General features: G+C 58.6%; 1 protein-coding gene across 3 annotated transcripts in view; it reads right to left on the reverse strand.

Moving 5' to 3' along the window:
- FRMD5 (FERM domain containing 5) overlaps positions 1-17,917 on the reverse strand; it is a 38,474-nt gene extending 20,557 nt beyond the window's left edge. For 2 of the 3 annotated variants that reach the window (XM_015873447.3, XM_015873445.3), the window contains exon 1: positions 17,664-17,917. In XM_015873447.3, coding sequence (XP_015728933.2) covers positions 17,664-17,765 — 102 coding nt within the window. In that variant the 5' untranslated portion in view covers positions 17,766-17,917. Of the gene's footprint in view, positions 1-13,549; positions 13,718-17,663 lie in introns of those variants that run through there. The other variant, XM_015873446.3, reaches the window with a different exon arrangement.
- Positions 17,918-20,434: the final 2,517 nt, after the last annotated feature.

Here is a 20,434-nt window from a genome sequence, read left to right on the forward strand (position 1 = left end):
GAAAAAGGCCGCCTCAATTCACAGCAGCACAATAAGCACAGAGGGAAGGATTTGGAAGGCAGCATTTCCATCTGCTCTTTAGGCCTCGTGCAATTAATCATTGTCCCTCCATTCTCTCTGCCCAGAATGCACCACAATCCATCCATCCCCTTCCCCTGCAGCACTGCCTCGTGCTGCACCGTGTGCTGGGGTTGGGGGCTGCCCTCCTCCTCCTCCTCCTTACACCTCCACCTCATGAATTAGCAATATGCCTGAGCACACAGCGTCCCTGCACCGCGTGCTGACGGAGCGCCCCGTCACAGCCCGGCGTCTGGATGAGCCTTCAAGATAATTTTGGTGCCTTCTGCTGAAGTGCTGATGTCCTTTGTCACATAAGGTGACCTCGCACAGGGTTTGTAAAGGCGCCAATGGAGAGGGATGGATGCACACAGTGCAGAACACGTGGGCAGCACAGCCCCACGGGGCCAGGAGGGATGGGGAGCTGGGGGCCAGCGGGGATGGATTTGGGGTGAAGACCAGGACCAAAGAGCTCACTGCAAACCAGGGAACATGGGGGACATGTGCAGCTCTCCCACCCTGCCCACACTCACTGCAGCAGCAGCCGGTGCCATGACCGAGTGGGCAATGAAACACAACACAGTGCAGACAGACACCCATCACTGTGCTGCCCAAACCCTCTGGTGCCCACACACGGCCCCACTCATGGCCAGCAGTTGTGGGCACCGCAAAGCTGGAGCTCCTCTGTCCTCCCCTCGCTGCTGGGATGAGCACAGCGGGAGCTGCATGGCAATATGGAAATGCAAAATGCACCGCCCGGGGCAGAGCGGGCGCAGCTGCCCCAGATTCAGTGTGGCTGCACACAGATCTCAGGGGACAGGAATGGGTATTTTGGTACAAGTGTGACATCATGTGCAAACGTGTCACATTGCTGTATGTCACACGGATGTCCGTGGACGTGCCCGTGCTCCCACCAAGGTTACACTGGCTGCAGCCCCAGCAGATGCAGCACAGCACCTGGGAGCTGCTGGGGGCACATGGAGGGAGACAGTCTCCAAAGCTTCTCATATCCCCTTTTTGGGACTCAAGTGACGATGCCTCGGTGATGTGCACTGTTGTGAGCATCCATCACATGGCCCATGGGGATGCACAGCCTGTGCCTGCAGACTGCAGCATGTCGGGCTGCCACCCCCACCCCACTGCAGGCAGCGGCTTCCCAGAGACCCAGCGAGGGGCTCAGAGCAGCCGGGTGCACGCAGACATGGGGGTGAGTGGTGCCATCTGCTGAATGCCATCACACCACCGCCTGTGAGGGTCCCTGGGGGTGGCAAGGAAGGGGACGGGTGTGGTGTGGAGCTGCAGGAGGTGCCCGGCACCAGGAGTGCTGCCGAGCTCAGGGGTGCCTCACCAGGGAGCAAGGGGTGGCATGGCCACCATTGGGAGCACCTTCACAGGGAGAAAATGTAGCTGCTGAAGGGCTCTCCAATCAAGTGGAGGAATTCATTGTCACAGCAGCCTCTGGGAGTGGAGTCGGATGATTTGAATCACAAGCAAAGCAGTTTTTAAAATTAAAGGAGATTACACAGAGCCATAAACAGAGGTCGGGGCTCACAGTGCCCCAGCCCAGAGCAGCACTGCCTTGCATCCCTGCGCTGTGGTCAGACCTCTGGTTTTGGGGACATGGGGCTCCTGTTGCAGTGCCAGTGCCACCACTACGTCCAAGCAGAGTTCTGGGAGCAGCTCCTGTGGCTGTCGGTGGTGACTGCAAGCCCATCTATGTGTGCCTTTGTTGTCTCTCTTATGAGCTCTCCAGGAAAACCTGGAGTGCGGCTCCTCAGAGGGCGCAGCCAGAAACAGAGAAACAGAGCTCTGAGTTAAGTGGTGTGCCGTGCTGGCAGCTCCCTCCCGTGCCCACAAGCTCTCACGAGCAGAGCGGGCTGATTAACTATTAATACCAGGGCAGAGCCAGCCCTGTGCTGTGCCTCATTGCTCTGAAGGCACCAGGACAGAGCATGGGGCCGTGGGCACACAGGGGGCATTGGTGGCACTGCTGTAGCTCCTGTATGTGGTGGTGATGATGATAGGAGGAGGAAAAGGACAAAGCTACCTGGTACGCTTCAGGTATCATAACCATGTGAGCACAGCCTGGGATTGCCTTCCTCCTTGTAAATCTGGGCACTGTAGTGGGACAAGGACACTCTGTGCATCCAACCAAACCAACCTGCTGCAGCAGAGTGGGTGGACAGCTGCCCATCTGCTCAGGTGGTTTGCCATGGGGAATAGCATTGGCCAGGGAGAAGTGTCTTGTGGTTGTTTGCAAACATTCTGAGCACAGTGACTTTTTTGCAAACATTCAGTAGCACTGCAATTGTTTGCAAGCAAACACTGTAGCACTGAGATGGAGATACCTACCCCAGCAACCCCAACACACCGAGCAGTTCTGTTTTCCCTTCACCCAGCAAACAGCCTTAAAGCCCCTGCCTGATCAATGCAGTTCTGATACAGCAGAACACCTCGGAGCTGCTCACTCACACCAGGCACATCCCCTGGGTGTGCAGGACAACCAGCTGAGAGCAGTGGGGCAGGAGGATCTCCTGCAGGTGCCTCCTTCCATTCGTTATCAGCATCACCACCATCACAGCTCAGATGTTACTCCTGCAATTGTAACCCAAAGCCATGATTGGAGCCCTCTGACATCTTGCAGCTCTGCTTTGCTCTGGGGAATACTGGGGTGGTGACAAACAGTGCAGAATGGCATGGTATGGCACAGTGTGGCACGGCGCGGCTCTGCTGCCTTGTGCAAGTGAATGTGGTGATGCTCATTAGCTCTGATAGCAGCTCCACTGCCATTGCTTCCCACTAGGACAAAAGGGGCACAGCACACACAGCACGAGCACCACAGTCACTGCAGCAGCCTCTCCTCCATCCACACAGACCTGAGGGGACAGGAGCCACTGTGTAATTCCCTCTGACACAGAACTGCATCGGTCCCGGGAGCAGTGAGCAGCTCATTAGAGCTGGCTGAAGGCCGCTCAGTGCACAGCATCACCTGCAGCTCAGCACCGAGCAGAGCCCAGCCCAGCACTGCTGTGACACTGTGACACTGTGGTGCTCAGCTGCCCCTGCCCCACAGCACAGCAGCACACACTCCCTGCCCGCTGCCTTCGCACGTAGCACACATTCACCCCGAGTTAACTCAGTGCACCTACTGTGCTCAGGCTCGCAGATCCCGGTAAGTGACATCTTTGTATCAGGGCACAGGGATGGGGTGAGGGGTGGGGAACTGCTCTCCATCAGTGCCTGAGCTGCCCCAGCACAGGGCTGAGCTCTGATCCTCCCCGGACCCGGATCCCATGCAGAACCACGGTCGTTTCGGGCCGACTTTGATGGTATGTTTTCATAACGAAGCCGTTGGCAGCATAAGAATGAGGGTTGTGTAACGATGTGTACGGAGCTGGCGGCCCCGCAGAGCGCTGACTGAGAGCACCGAGCGCAGCTCACGGGAGCAGCTCCGCCCCAGGAGTTTTTCTGAGTGTAAGCATTTACTGAAGGAGGTTTGGATTTCCAATTCCAGAACAACAGAGCAGCTGAGGAGATGTGCTGGCGTGACCAGGGTTCAGAGCAGCACCACACAGCTGCAGGGCAGGGGACCCACAGTGCGCTCACATCAGTGTCCTGTGGGCACCTGGAGGTGATCCAGATGACCAACCCAAGGTCTGTGCAATTTCTTCTCTCCATAACACTGCTGCCCACACCTGCAGGAATGGAACACAGGGTGTCCAATAGGATTGGGGTGCTGGGGTGCACAACAGGGAGCTGTAAGCTGGCAGGAGGAGCCTGGGGAGATGCAGGTGCACTCATGCAGCTCTGTGCAGCTTTGTTTTGGTGCTGGAACTGTGACCTCAGCTGTGCTGCCACCTGATCCCAAAAAGAGGACAGAAAAGCGACCACAGTACTGGAGGATGCAGATGGCCCCGAGCAGTGACGCACTGGAGCAATGCTGAGCGTGGCCCCGCACAGCCCAGCTGTGCCTCAACACCCAGCAGCAGCAAGGGGCCTTCTGAGAAAGGCATGGAAAGAATTAAAAGGGGCTGTGCAAACACCAGCAGCACAGTCAAATAACACAGCGGACAGAAACGGGGTCCAGGTTTGCTCCCAAAATGGAAAATGCATATGGGGAAGGGTTTGATGCAAAGCAGCCCCGAGAGCATCACGGCATGCTGCAATCGGTGCAGGAGGGAAAGCCACAGGCTGTGAATCTCAGGAAATGACAAGATTACAAAGAGAAGTCTCAGGTTCTCTGCTCAGTGAGTGGCTGGGGTTGCAGAGAAGCCGACCGCAGCCCCATGGCCGGGGCAGCCCCGTGCACCCTGGGGAGAGCAGCCTGGAGGCAGCGCTGCTCTGCGGTGCCACCACATGCAACATGCAATTAAATATTGAAGCACCTGATGAAACATTTAAGCTGGGGGTGACCCAGTGGCACTGCTGGTGGATGCCAGGGCAGGAAAACAATGAATGTCAGCAACAAAACCTGTGCGTGGGATCATCCTTTGTCCGCTGAATGCACAGGCTCTGCCCCTCCCGGGTGCTGAGTCCTTCCTAAGCAGAGGGATGGACAGATGGTGTGTGGGACAGATGGACACTGAGGAGCAGCACTGTGCCATGGGCTGGGACAGGTCTGGAGCTGCTCTGCACAAAGGCTCAAGCGCTGCAGGCACTTTGCTGCAGGTTACCAGCCAGCTGCAGCAGCAGCAGAGGAGCACAGTGCAAACAACACACAGTGTGTGGGAACCAGTGTCCATCCTCCTCCAGCACCCTCATGTGATGCCCCTGGGATGCCCCTATGTGTTGAAGCACAGCCCCAGCTGCCCCCGTGCCAGAAAGCAAATGCCACTTATTCTCAGCACCACTCAGCAGAACCCTGGCCATGGCAGCCCCATTATCAGTGGGTTCCTCACCCCACAGTCTCCACTGTGCTTCAGTGAATGCCTGCGAGCACCAACCCAGTGTGCTGGAAGCAGCCCCACTCTGCTGCCCCGCTGCTGAGCGCTGCGCTTCTCCGGGTCCTGGGAGAGGAGATAGGGGCTCTCCACGTGAGTGAAGCTTTTCATTCCTCTTGCTGCTTATCAGCGGGATGCAGACACCTGAACAGCAGCCCACTCCTGCTCAGACTGCCCTGCTTGTCTCAGGCACTTCAGGAAACCAAATCTCTCCTCTGCCGGCGGCCGCCCTGCAGCACCACCACGGCACTGCCCACAGCACCCAGCCCGAGGGCAACAGCTCCAGTCTACAGATCAGAGCTTCTCCAGCAGCGCTCCTCCATCCCACAGGAACCAACACATCTCTCCCACAGCCTTTAAGCTGAGCTGTGCACCCTGCAGCACACGACCCCAAGGTGCTCCAGGCACCGCAGAAACTGGTGCAGCCCCGCAGCATTGGGAGGGAGACACAGAAAAACATCCCTCGTGAATTCCAGATCCAATTAAAATTATTTCAGGCTTAATGATTAAAGGTGCTGCTGCTGGTGCTGGAGGGTGGCAAAACCTATTGCGGTGCAACTATTTTCATGCTGTCCCTCGGAAGCACCACTGCAGCTGTGAGGCTGATGGAGAGGGGTGAAGCCCGCAGAGCTGGCTGCAGGAAGGGGGCAGCCACTGCCAGGAGCTGGGTCTGGGGGCTGCTGGCTCTGCATCCACAGCACAGACCGCTGAGGTGAGGAGCTGTGGTGCTTTGGAGCTGTGATGCTCTCCTTGTTCAAGTGTAAGGAAAACATCTGTGCATCCGGAGCACGCAAAGCCTGAGGTGCGGTGTCTGCAGCTCGTGCACAAGGCTCTGCTGCTCAGGTTTAATGCAGAAAAGGTTCTACCTGTCCATTCCACTTCCTCACACGTCAGAGCACGTTTCACATGTGCTTAGAGAATGTCTCTGCTGAGGGCGGGCGGCAGTTTGTGAAAGCTGCGGTTGGAGCGAGCGCACACCTCGGAGCGGCAGAAATCAACACGAGCTGCACTGATCTGATCACGAGTAAAACATCTAATCGCATTCGCCATGCCTGCTGCTCTGTGTGCTGCCAGGAGCACCCCAGAGCTCACAGCAGCGCAGGGCTCGTGTGCACGTGGGTGGCACTGAGTGACAAGGAGGGGCTGGGTCCCTCCCAGGTACCCCCCTGTACTACATGGGCTGTGCCCAGAGCTGGCATTGCAGCCCCAGCCTGGCAGCAGGCACACAGCTGAGCTGCACAGCTCGCAGAATGGCTTCAGTTTAGTAGAAAGTCCAAAATTAGAACATTCCTGGGAGGTGCAGTTCTTCAGAAGGAGCCGCTCCTGCTGACAGCAGAAGGAAAAGTGCAACCGAGTGCTGTTCTGTCCGGTCTGATGATGAATGATCGGCGCTGCAGCATGGACACGTTCCCCTCCTCCTGAAACCCTATGGATGAAGTTGGATTTAAACAGATCAGGAAGGGAGGGGTTCAGAGGGACAGCATGGCCTCCTACACAGAGTTTCCCTGCGATCTCATGGCAGGAGGAACCACTTTGGTCCGTACCCCAAAGACCCAGCCATGCTCCCAGCTGTTGCTGGCTATGTAGAGGCAGCAGAGGCGAAGCAAAGGCTGGCACTGCACTGTGTGCCTCCAGCAAAGGGCAGCCCGGTGTGCGTGACTCGCGCTGTGCCGGTTACGTCTCTCACATCGCCGACCTTTACAAAACCCTCAAGGACTTCTCAAATTGTGTCACTCACTTGCCTGATTAGACAAAGCAATCCCATTTCACGTAGCTACACCAGGGCCTGCTCTGCTCTGAGATCTCATTTTTCCAGCAGCAGGAGCTGACGTCTGCAGAGTGCAGAACGACCCGGGGTGCGTGAGCAGCCTCTGCTCCGGGCTCAGCACTAGGGCTGTGCCTGCCCACCCACGGTGCTGCCCTTGGGGTGTTGGGGCCCACAGCCTGGGGGACACCTATGGGCACCTCAGGGGTCCTGGGGAAGTCTCTGTGAAGTCCCACGTCCTGTGGTGTGGCCATTGAGCAGCCCCAGGCCCAGTGACACTGGAACCCACCAACCCCATGTGCCCCCCCTGTGGAGCAGTGCCGTGGGTCACCCGGTGCCCCAAGCAGGCTGCCTGCAAATGGCTCTGCAGCAAAAGCTTTCCCCAAAACACAAAGCGCTGCGCCGCGGCGTCTCAGCATTGCTGGCTCATGCATTATCCGCTCAATTAGGTCCTTGCTCTGCAGAAATAGATGGGTAAATAGATAGAGGAGTGCAACCCTGTCATTCTGAGCTGCCGGGACATTTAGAAGGCTGCATGGTCAGTGCTGATGGCACGCCAGGAGCATGCAGAGGGGGTGAAGGGGGGAGCTGCAGGCAGCCCTGAGCCCACCAGCTCCCCTGGGAGCCTTCCCTGCTGCACACCCTCCATGCAGGCCCACACTGCAGCACAATGCCCAGCCCTCACTGTCTCCCACATTCACCACTCAGACAAACTTCCCGGAGTTTAGGAAAGGAAACAGAGGCTCTGGGCTGTCTGAGATTTAATTTAAAGCCTCTGTGAAGACTTTCATATCTAAACTGCCTTCAGAAGCACGCAGACTTCACCGGAGTGTAGAGCGGGAATATTTCAGCATGCCCGGAGGCGCGTTTGCTCAGTCAGTCGTTGGCAAAAACACAGCCTGGCAGAGCGTGTGAATGCAAACAGCGGCGGAGGGGGACCAGGAGAACCCACCGAGGACACGGGAGCGGCCGCCTGCCCCTCCCAGAGCTCCCAGCACAGCCCTGGGCCATGCTGGGCTGGCAGGCGGCCGGCACTGCACGTGTAGCATCAGGATACTTGGGGACAGGCAGCAGCAGGCCAAGGAGCAGAACTCCCCCTGCACTGAGGTCTGGGGGTCTCAGCCGGACCCTGGGAGGAGCTGGGGCACATCGGTCTGGCTGTAATTGGGAAAGGCATCAGAGATAGAGAGCAGCCACGGGATTAGAGAGGATTGGAAAAGTGCTGCGCTGTAAGATCAGCACCTCTGGCTTACAAAGGGAAATTGACTCAGACAAAAATGTTCTAAGTGGTTTACGTTCTTAATATGTGATCAAATTAGTGACAAAGATGTAACAGCAGTAGATGTAATTTACCTCCTCTGTGCAAGAGCTGGGCACTCGGCAGCACGGTGCATTGACTCGTGGTGCCAGGAGGCAAAGAGCAGCCTGCCCCAGCACAGGCAGTGGGGACAAGGGAGCCCCACAGTCTCCATCACCTCCATCCCCACTGTGGTGGGTGCTCCTCCAGTGCCCACGGAGCAGCTGAGCAGCCCCCAGTGCCGCCCCCCAGCACAGCCCATGGCCACCACAGGACACCACCCCCTCCACATGTGCATACTCCTGGGCACACTTCTTGAAACCCTCCATTTTCCAGCCACACACACCTTATCTTCAGCTCTTCCTCACCAAAAGGTAATTACCTTAAGAGCTCATTATGACTACAGGATGTGCAATTACTGCCTGGAAATAATGCTCTATTTTTAGTGCATCAGAGTGAGAAGCAGTGGATTGATGGCACGATCCCACGGCACAGCAGTGCTTTGTCACAGCTGGGTGGGAGCCGCCCCCCACGCACTCTGATGGGCTCCACCACAAAGGTGCCCACCAGGACCCGGCTGCATCCCTCCCTCCTTGCAGTGATGCTGTTTGGAGTCTCTCTGTGAGCACTGACCAATACAGAAGCAGCCAGGATGATGCCCAATGTGATTTAAATGCATATGGATGACAATCTATGTGTATTTTAGGGGTTAGGGCAGGTCAGGGGCCAACCTGCACCCAGCTCCATGCAGTGACCCGCGCTCTGCTGAAGATCCTATTAGGCAAAAGCACTGTGCTGCCCCAGCGCTGTCATCGTGCCCACCTGGCATGGAGCAGCATCCACACAGTGGCAGAGAGCCGAGGGCGTTCAGAACAGCCTCATTTGGCAGCTGTGCTTTGTCAGAAGGTTTCATTTTCCCGGGCACACCTGGAATACAGTGTGCCATGAGTGCTCCTCCCCCTGGTGCTGCTCTGTGCCAGCACACCCAGCCTGCTCACTTGGAAGAACACAGCAGCGGAACGGCCCCACCTTCCCACAGAGCGACACTGGGAAAGGAAACCACACATCTCCCACAGGTTTGGATGCCAGCTCCAGCACGAGCTCACCCAGGAGGCCGTCACAGACCTTAAGTAATGCTGCTATTTGTAGACAGGCCATTAACACCGCTGAGGGTGGGTTGGGTCAGCTCCAGCCAGCGCCAAGGAGCGATGCATGAGAGGCTGGTCAGAGAGAAGCGGTCCTCTCTGCACATGGTGTGATGCCAGCCACAGCCAGAGCATCACCAGCATTTGGAAACACACAGATAGAAGCAAGACAGCCCCTGAAGTGACCAGGACCCACATGATGCAGCCCCCTCCCAACACAGCCCTGCTATACCTGGAGCGAGGGAGCGCAGCACTGAGCTGCACAGCCCCGCAGGCAGGGAGCACTGCAGCACCCAGCTCTGCTCCCAGACCTCAGTGCCAATGGGCTCGTCCATTCACTTATTTGCACATCGGTTTGTACTGCCCTTGTTACAACACAAACAACTGCTGCTGTGCACTGACAGCGCTTTAAAAACCCAATGACACTAGGATGGGAAAGTTCCCAATAATGGCTGATCTGAGGATTATCTGCCATGCTGCTTAATCTGACTGCATTAATTAGAGGACAGCCATGGCAGTGCAACTTGCTCTCCTGAACGATGCTGCAAACCCAGGAGCCCCCCCCCCTTCCACCCAGCAGCAGAATGGGATGAGGGCCTCCCCCCAGCAATGCCCCCCCCCCCCCCGCATCAGCGCCGCGCCCCCCATTCCCATGGTGACACCATACCCCAGTGCTGACTTTTTCTCCCTCTCTTTAGAGGCCCTCAGAACAAAACAAACCACACAACGGGGCAGTGTTTGGGGGTCAGCCCGCAGCCACTGCCTTCAGGCTGATTTACAGCCTGCCAGCTCCACGCAGATGCCACCACAAAGCCACCATGGGCCAATCTGCACCCTCCTCCATTCCATGTGAACCGTGGGACAGCAGCACTGCTCCAACCCCAAACCCCACTGCCTGCTCCTTCAGTGGGCACCGGGTGGTCACCCACCAGCACTTCAAAAACAAGAGGATGGAGCCCTCCCAAAACCTGCTGTGCCCTCCCACTGCAGGAAAGGGACAGGGCAGCCATGCAGCCACACTGCCCCGACCTCAGTCAGCAGCTATAGAGGCTCTCAATCAGAACCCCCCCATGGCAGCTCAATGCAGACCCTCCATCTCCAGCACAGCCACGTGAGGCACACTGTGCCAGGATTCATGTTGTATCAGCTCCTTATTTATGCCTGTAGCAAAACCAGCTGCCAGGCCAAGCGACACAGCATCCAGCCAACATCAAGGCAGAGCTACGGTGACACGAGAGCTCTGACTCCAGCATGGGGAAGAGAGCAGAGCCAGGAGAAGGCTGTCAGTCACCGCTAATCCTCTCAAAGCAGCAGCTGCCCCGGGGACCCTCAATGTTATCCTGAAACCCCAGAGAAGAAATCTGTCATCAGCAAGCAGAAGTCACGGCCGGCTGCAGCCCCAGCAGACGGAAAGGAAAGAGGAAAAAAGGAAGAAGGAAAATCTCCTCTGGGTGAGGAGCAGAGCCCTGATGCTGATGGACAGCCCAGGAACGTGACAGCTCTGGCAGGGAAGGGCCTCCACGGGGGGCTCAGTGGGGCCCCCAGCCCTCCCCAGCACCACCACTGCCAGGTCCCAGAGACACTCTGTTCTTGTTACACATTTCCAAAGGAAATCCATTGCTGTTCGCAAGCCAGAAATATTACTCAGCATGCTGTACAGTGCAACGTTAATGAGAATTAAATCGATGCGGGAGAAATACCTGCTCAGCATGCTTATTGTCTATTTTTCAAACATAACTATATTGGATTCTGGCTTTTTTTCCCCCCACCCCAATGCACTGCCCACTCCACAGGTTAAGCAGATAGATAATGTATCGTTAGAGCCCCTGTGAACCACAGATCCGTGTATTCCTGAAGTCTCTCTCTAGCTCCAGAATGGCTTAATCGATTTCTGTAATTTTTTATTAAAGAAAGATTTCATCCGGGCAGCGAGATGGATATTTCCTCTGGGATCACAGCTTATGTGCTGAGCCGAGAGCCAACCTGATCTGAAACAGCCCCGTTATAAACCCTCTGACAAATAGGAAACCTCCATCACTATGACAGATATGCCACTATAATTAACATCTTTGGTAACAGACTTTACGCAGCCAACATTTTCTATTTCCAGCTGCGGCACCGGCCACATCCCAGCACGCACTACAGGGCAGCCGCTCCTCTCCAGCCTCCAAAGAGCCCCGCGCCGCGGAGCCTCGGTCACCGTCAGCTTGGGAAGCACCCGCTGGGCACCGACCCCCCTCCCGCACACTGTCCCCCCACACCCCAGAGCGGCCGGTCGCTCCGCCCCGCTCCCAGGAGCTCCCTGATGATATCCATTACCGGCAGCTATGAAAGATTCAGGCAGCCGCCAGCGCTGCATTTCCGATGAGGCTCCATCAGCACTGCGCTCCCCGGGAGGTGACGGGAGGTGATGGGCGCAGCGCAGAGCGCTCCCCTCTCCCCCGTCAGGAGGAAATGCATCAGACGACAAGCGAGCCATTGCCACCTGCACAGCCACAGCCCCATTGCCACTGCAGGGAGCAGCTCAGCCGCAGAGCAGCGCAGCCATCCCGAGGCCTCAGTGTGTAGAAGTGCCCCTTCTGCCCCGCTGTCAGCCCGCACAGCTCCGGCCCTGGAGCAACAGCCGATCCCGCCCGGCTTCCCCCGCTGCCCCTCTGCAGGAGTCACACACGGTGGCACAGAGCAGCTCCTCTCCGAAGTGCTGCTGCCAAAGAAGGCGCTGCTGCCAGTGAAGGTAATTCACACAGACTGTAATTGCCAAAGTGTAATTAAGGGCAAAGCACGGTCTGCGTCTTTAAAGGCGACGATGCAGACAAACAAAGACTTGCTGTTCCCAGCCCTGTGGGTCCGTCCCGCTGGCACCACACAAACCCTGGCTCTGTTGGGAGAAAGGAGTGATTCTGCACCAGCCCACGGGACTTCACGCTCCCTTTGCAGAGGACCAGGCATTGCAGGCACCTGGCTCTGCCCTCCTTACACACCCAGCTCTGGGAGCCCCACACACAGTGGGTCACTTTAGAGACCACTCCATCTCACCCAGCAGAGCTCCATGAGATCAGACCGTCCCCAGAAGCAGCAGGCAAGACACAGGCCTGGGTGAGCGCGGACTGATGGCAGCAGGTGGGGATGCGTAGAGATCGGGTATGGGCCTTGAAAACACATCTTCTTTCAAAGAGCTCCAGGAGGCACATTTTGGTGTAAACACACACCCAGAATGGGATGCCCATGTCAAGCACCAGCTCTCTCCTTTCCTTCATCCCAGTACTCTGAGCAAAGACACATTCCCCTCAGTGCCATCTCCACCATTGCCCAGCTGACTCACCATCTACTGTGGCTGTAGGAGCAGAGTGGGCCCAGGCTGCACCAGGCAGCAGTGCTGTGCACAGCCCACCCTCAGTGAGGGCACCGCCACATAAGCGTGGAGACCCAGGGGCAGACAGGCACTAATTCCATCCTGCTCCCAATTCTGCCCTTCCCCTTCTCCCAGAGCAGCGCACCCAGGGGGGATCACAATAAAAACATCTCGGGTGTGTCACAAAAAAAGCCACCGAGAGCTGCACAGGCAGAAAGGCAGCACCAGGGGAAAGGTGGGGGGTCAGGGTGGGTACAGCTGGGGGCTGCAGCTGGCCCTGGGGGCTCAGCCCCACAGCCGTGGTCCCACAGATGGACGCACTGTGTGCCCATCAGCCCAGCAGCCAGGAGCGCACCATCAGTGAGAGCTCACCATCATTCCACTGGGATAATTTGCTCTGGAAATTTTTCAAAGGAAAGAATTTGACCTAAAACCTTCTTATTTGCAGAGCCAACTCCAAAGCTTTTTGTAGCTCAGCAATGATGTTTTTCTGGCTACAGCTGAGCAGCTGATGGCAGAGGCACAGCCCAGTTATCTCCAGAACAGAACCAGCTCCTGACCCTGGCATTAATGGGGCATCGTCCATCCCCAGCAGAGCTGAGAGCAAACAAAGCTGCCCTTCTCGATGGGCAAAGCCCTGCCTGCTGTCCAGCCCCCCAGCAACCTGCTGTCATCTATGGTCATGGAACCAGAAAGGCCGGAGAAGCCTCTGAGATCCCCCACCCACCCACCGCACTCCAGCAAACTCCCTCCTCTCATTGCACACAGCAGCTCTGCAACCCCAGCCGATGCACAGCACCGGGTGACCCCCAGCTGCCAGCAGCCACCCGCTCCCAGTGCCACATGCAGGTGGTCCACAGTGGGGCCGGAGCCCCTCGTCCCCCACCCCATCCATGTGATCTCTGAGACTGAGCCAGAAATCACACACACGGGCTGCACACAGCCCTTCCCTATTCCCCCGACAACCCCAAAGCAATTCCTGCTGTGCATTACCTCATTTCTACTCAGCAGAAGCAGAAGATTTCTGCTCAGTACTCCACGTGCATATTTGTTCCATGGCAGTGTTGCCCTGTGTACGTACATCTATTTGTCTTTGGGATCTTAGAGCGGAAAAGTGACAACCAAAGGCGCTCTGCTGGGAAGCGGCTCCTGTTGGGGATGGCGGGCGGTCCCGGCACAGCTCAGCTGTGAGCAGCTCACAGCACACAGCTCACAGCACACAGCACACAGCACACAGCACACAGCTCACAGCACACAGCACACAGCACACAGCACACAGCACACAGCACACAGCACACAGCTCACAGCACACAGCACACAGCACACAGCACACAGCACACAGCTCACAGCTCACAGCACACAGCACACAGCTCACAGCTCACAGCACACAGCTCACAGCACACAGCACACAGCACACAGCACACAGCACACAGCACACAGCACACAGCTCACAGCTCACAGCACACAGCACACAGCACACAGCACACAGCACACAGCACACAGCGCACAGCGCACAGCACACAGCACACAGCACACAGCACACAGCACACAGCACACAGCTCACAGCTCACAGCACACAGCACACAGCTCACAGCACACAGCACACAGCACACAGCACACAGCTCACAGCACACAGCACACAGCACACAGCTCACAGCTCACAGCACACAGCACACAGCTCACAGCACACAGCACACAGCACACAGCACACAGCACACAGCACACAGCACACAGCTCACAGCACACAGCTCACAGCACACAGCACACAGCACACAGCACACAGCTCACAGCACACAACACACAGCTCACAGCACACAGCACACAGCACACAGCACACAGCACACAGCACACAGCACACAGCTCACAGCACACAGCACACAGCACACAGCACACAGCACACAGCACACAGCACACAGCACACAGCACACAGCACACAGCACACAGCACACAGCTCACAGCACACAACACACAGCACACAGCACACAGCACACAGCACACAGCACTGCTGCTGGGGAAGGGAGAGGAGCTGGAAATATTTTCCATAGGTCTCCATAACAACTCACCTCTCTGCCTCGCGTCAGTGTGAGAGTAAATGTGTCACTGGCCTGTGGTGGACAGAGTGGATGTTTTCATCAGTTGCTTTTTGTATCCTTTGTGTTTCAAATTATACACCAGGAAATTGATTTTAGAGGAAAGTGGAGACGCAGCCCAAGAAGCTCAGCTCTGGCTGTGCCTTTGCCTTCAAGCTTTCAGTGCATTTCAGGCAGAGCTCCTCCTGAGCCCGGGGGCTGTTGGCACGTAGTTGTTTGGGCAAAGAGCACAAGGCTGCTGCACAGACACTGCCACGCTGCAGGGACAGCGACGAGCAAGAGCAGCAGCTTGCTGCTACAGACACACCAGTGTTATAGAGAGAATCATCACCTCCAGTGGGATCAATGGCAAACTGGAGGGCAGTCTGCCAGCATCAGTCCCACCACCACTGGCACCCAGGGGCTGGGGGATGCAGCCCCTCATCCCCTGCAGCACACTGACCCCACACCCACCCTCACCCCCTGCAGTGCCCACAGCTCCCAGCAGAAGGACAGAGCCCATCTCGGCTCCACGCAGCGCTCTGCCAACCTATTTCCCAGCATGGACAGTTGGAAATGATCAGAAGCACGAAAGATAACGAGCAAATAACCTTCACAACAGCCTGTGCTGCAAAGAGCCGAGCTTCTCCATTGTGCTGACGGTTATTAATGGCCCTGTTGGGTCTCTAATGAACTTTGTGCTTCACGTGGGAAGCCGGGGTTCAGTCCAAGTGCTCTTTTCCATTTATTTGCAGCCTTACGTAAGGGAGCTGTCACATTCTGAACCTAGGAAACCTCATTTGGTATTTTTTCTCTCACGTCTCCACGTTCTCAAAGCACGAGCGGGTTCAGAAACAAAACAGCACTGTCTGCCCAGGCAGATACTTGACTCACCAAACGATGGCAAACGGTTCATTATTTCGGGCCCTTTTTGCCACCGCTGACTGCACGGCGAAGAATCTCAAACATTCCCTGGGACAAGCAGCTCAGTCACACAGAAACCACAGCACTGGAGCATTTCTGCCTTCCTCAATGCTCGCTTTATTCCAATTGTTGTGGCATTGCCTCCCCCGTGCCCGGAGATGTGGGGCAGTGAGCACAGGGATGTGGCAGAGCAAACCCACATTGGGGCAGTGATGGGAGCGGGGACAGCCTGGAGAGCATCCGTAGCAGTGAGAGCGCTCTGCAGAGCCCCACTGCAGCTGCCACTGCGCTGCTGCTGAGACACGAGCAGCTCCCAGAGCAGAGGGGACAGTGCCTCATGCTCACCCACAGCGGGAGCCCTGAGAGCGCCCAAGAGCTGCAAGCACAGCTCCATCCCCGCGCTGCAGCACAGCACATCATATCATCCTCCTGCTCTGTGCACAAAGCCTCGGACAAAACCCCAAGTTGTTTGTGGGGCCTGGAGCAGCTGCTCCCCACAGCTGGGTACCAGCAGGAGCCGGCCCTGAGCCACGCTCCCCTGCTGCTCCTGTGGGTGCTGGGGAGAACACTGGAGCAGAGGAGGTGGAGGAGCCATCTGAGCTCAGAGAAGAACTGCTCCAACACGGGAATGTCACCAAGGTAAACTTGTGATAATCAACTAAATCAACTTCATTTAGAAGCAGCATTCTGAGTCATTATCTCACAGCACAGGAGCACTACTCACGCAGCTTCTATTGAGCTCAACCAGAGGCTGATCACACCGACAGCCCTAAGGAGCCCCGTGCTGGTGCCCGGGATGCAAAGCAGAGCCCAGAGCCGGGGCACACAGCACAGACCCACTGCAGCCACGGGAACGCACTGCCAACCTCCCCCCGCAGCCCCAGGTGTGCACCGCAGCGCTGCTTCGTGGGGCTCCTCACATCCGAGCAAAAATAGCAGTCCTAAATTAGAGACAACAGGCGCACAAACAGCCTGGGCGAGGAACAGCACCGAGCTCAGCGAGACGCCCGAGATCTGCACCCGACGGGGAATGACCTTCAAAACTCATTCACCGCTCCCCGCTCCGGGCTGACGGCTTTCCCACTTGCAAGACGTTCCCGCTCCCACGCACACGCTCAGTTTTGCGTGGACCATCCACCGCTTCGCTGTCGGGCACCGTGAGGGCGACGGGAAACAAACACCGCCCCGCGTAACCTTCCTGGAGAGGGCAATAGAGCTGACGCCGAGCACCTCCGGTCCTGAATACTAAACACGAGGATTCACTGTTCGCTATGCTAAATGTCCACCAAAATACGGGATCGGGTGCTCTGTTCTGAAAATAAGAATAATAAAAGCGCGCTAAATGAAAACAGCTCGTTAGATCCCAATAAGGACAGAAAATCCAGATTTTTCTGGGCTGCATCGCGCTCTGTCTCCCGAGCTGCGCCCCGTGTCAATTAACATCAGCCTCGGAGGGACCGACGGGCGGCGGGTGCAGCTCCGTGCCGCCAACGGGAGCGCGCAGCCCCGCGTTCTGCTGCTGCACGGGATGCGGTCACGCCGCCAGAGCCGCCCGTAGCGTCCGCTCCGCTCCCGGCGCTCCCCGTCATTCGCAGCGCGGAGCCGTTCGCGGAGTTGCGGGACGGCCCCAACAGCGGCACCTCGACCCGAACGGCCTCGGGCCCCCAGAGCCGGCGCCGAACCGCGGGGCTGCGCGGTGCCGTTACCGCGATGGATGCGGGAGAGCGACGGGCGCCGCGGATCCGTCGGCCCCGAGCCGGCGCTCCTCTCCCCGGCGGCTCCGGGGCCGAACGGGAGGCGAAACGGCGGCAGCCCCGGACCGAGCTCCGTACCCGCATCCTGCCCGCGGGGGCGGCCGTGCGGGGTTCGGCGCGAGGCTCCCGCAGCGCAGCCCGGCCCCCTCCCGGCACCGAGGAGGGGGCGGCTTTAGGGGCTCCCCCGCACGGCCGGCACGGCGGGGATGCTCGGGGAGCCGCGCGGCTCCGCAGCCGCCGCCGCTCCGCCTTTGTTCGGTGAAGGCTCCTTTTGTCTGCGGGTTCCGCGCCGCGGAGAAGCGCCGCGATCCCGGCCCGCCCCTCACGGACCGTCCCGTTCCCCCGCCCGCGGCTGCCGACCTGGATGGTGCAGGTGTACTCGCTGTCGTCCAGCAGCCGCACGGTGCAGTTGTACTCGCGCTCCAGGTTCCTGCTGCTGCCACTCATCCACCTGCTCAGCATCTTCCCTGGCCGGGCTGCGGGGCGCGGAGCGGGCGCTGCCTGCGGAGCCTCCGTTCACATCCCGGTGCCGCTCGGTGCGGTGCTGCTGCGGCGCCCCCCGCCCGGCCCTGCCCCGCCTCACCGAGCCCCGCTGCGGGCCGAGCGGCGCGGAGCCCAGCGCTGTGCCCGTGGCCGGGCCGCGGCGCACGGCGGGCGGGGTGGGGGAGGGCCCGGGGGGGCGCGGGCTGCGGGGCCAATCTCGGCGCCGCGCCTGTGACGGGCTCCGCTGCAAACCAATGCGGTACGGGCGGCGCCGATCCACCGCCCCCGCCGGGCAGCCCCGCACGGGAGGAGGCTCCGCGGGAGAGGAGCGAGGGCTGCGAGCGGAGCGCGGGGGGTGCGGGGGCAGCGGATCGACCCTCGGGGGGGGGACCGGGAGAACACGGGGCCGAGGGGTCGGGAGGCGGCGCCCGCTCACCGCCCTCCGCTTCTGCCCGGGGGCGTCCGCCCGCGTCCCGCCGGGGCTGCCCGGGGTCGGGGGATGCGGGGCAGCCCCACGTGGGGGGGTCGCAGAACGTGCTGCCGTGCGGGAGCCCGGCGTGGAACGGCTCATTGCGGGCTGCCCCGCGTGGGGGGGGAGCTGCCGTCCCGTTCCGGGGAGAACCGCTGCGGCCCGGGAACGGCTGTGGGTCATCGCGGTCCCACCGCCCCGCTGTCTGCCAGACGGGGTCCGCAGGTTGGTGTTTCTGTAGCGGAGCTGCCGTCACGGCCCTATGAACTGAGCTGCCCCCCCAAGATGCGAGCTGCATTCCTGGGGCTCGCTCCCTACAGAGGGAAACTTTAACACCTCCCCCTTTTGGACAAAATGGACTGTAACGGTGATCAGAGCCCAGTGAGCTGCAGCTGGTGCTGCTCTAAGAGGTGAGATTCACGGCACCTATGCTCAGCTGTGCACCGGCTCAGCGCTGTGCTCGTCTCCCAGCAGAGCTGCTGCTGATCCCGCATCAGCCCCGGACCGGACCCCGCTGCAGGGTAGCGCTGCTCCGCGTCTGTCCCCGGGACAGGGAGAAGTCCTCCCGACCCGCCTCTGCTCCCGGTTACTCTTAGCGTCCAATTAATGTAAATGACGGAGCGGGAATGAGATGTCGGAGGCGCTGCAGCAGCCAGACACGGGCAGCGCCTCGAGGTGGGATTCGTTCTGCCGGGCTCGGTGCTGACACGCAGCGGCCCGTGGGTCGGCCGAGCCTCGGTGCTCAGCCCCGAACAGCTCAGCACGGCTCGGGGCCGGGCCCGCTCCCCCGTCTGGGCACCGTTACAAAGCCGCTTGTATTCGCCGGAGGAGCTGCCGCTTTGTCACGGAGCGCGCTCCGCAGTCATTGTGCGGCTGCCTCCGAGCAACCCTTCTGAGCCGTTAATGAAGAATGGGATCCTCGGCGTTGGCAGGTGCCGCTTTCACACGGAGCAGACGCTCCCGAGCCAGCTGAGCGCTTAATGAAAGCGGCATTCATGGCACGCAGCCGCCGCTTTGTCGGCCGCCTCTCGGCCGTGGCACGAACATTGTGCGCTCTGCGCCCCGAGCGAAGCAGCGGCTGAGCTGAGATCGCCGTGAGTTGAGGAGGATCGATGCTGGGACAGGAGCGGGGCTGCGTGCAGGGCAGCTGCCCGTGGAGCTCAGGGCTGGGAGATGCCTCCAGGAGACGGCTCTCTTCCCCGGCTTTGATCAATGTGTGCAGTTTTGATGAGCAGTGCCATTTTTGTTTTTCTCTTTTAATAATTTTCTCCCTAAATCCCCCCAGTGCTCCACATTCACGTCCTCTGTGAAGCTCCAATAGTGGATTTCCAGATGCACACGATGCCAGGCGCTGGGTGGTGCAGCCTATGAGCACTCGGAGCAGCGCTGCTGCTGGGCTCACCCCGCAGGCCCCAGGCAGCTGTTCACAGCAACACCCATCACCTGCCTCAGGTATTTCAACAGGAATTGCCGTGCATTCTGTGTGTGTCATTGCAATAAGCAGCTGGCTTTGTTCTGAGAGCCGTGCACGAGGTGTGGAGGACAAAACCTTCGTGTCTGTCAGCAAGAGCTGCTGCTGTGGGTGCTCACGATGACCAAAGCACCGACCTTTGCTCTGCTCCCTTTTCCGGCCTGACTGTAACTTGTTCTGTTTGGGCACTTTCTGTGTTTTCTCCATCCAGAGCTGAGAAATGAGGCTGTCAGCTCTGCTTTGCTTTGCAGCCAGCACTGACTCCAGAATTACAGCAAAGCAATGGTTCTTATTACCCGAATGCTCCTGCACGACCCCGGTGCCATTCAGACGAGATGTCTCGCTGTGGCCCAGCTCTTGGGGTTTGCTCATCATTTACATGGCCAGTGGCAACGTCATTGCTGTTATTATACTTCCAAATGAGCTGAACTCACGGGCCCGGCCCATTCTCCCAAGCTGTCTGCAGCAGGAAGCGGGCTGGAACACATCGTGTTTGGTACCGAGGTCAGCAGTGGCAGCTGGGTTCTCCTGGGCGCTGGCAATGCTGTGTGCCTCCAGCAGACACTGTCTTTGGGTCCCTGGGCTGCCCCAGCAGCAGCTCCAGGGGAACGGGCTGCAGCAGGGAGTCTCCAGGCTCCAGTCATGTAAAAGCGTAACCATAATTTGCAATTGTAACCATGATTTGCAATTATAACCAGAGGATAACAT

This window comes from Coturnix japonica, chromosome 14 (assembly GCF_054131305.1).
Source record: "Coturnix japonica strain WE chromosome 14, WE-NBRP24, whole genome shotgun sequence".
In the NCBI taxonomy this organism is placed as follows: domain Eukaryota; kingdom Metazoa; phylum Chordata; class Aves; order Galliformes; family Phasianidae; genus Coturnix; species Coturnix japonica.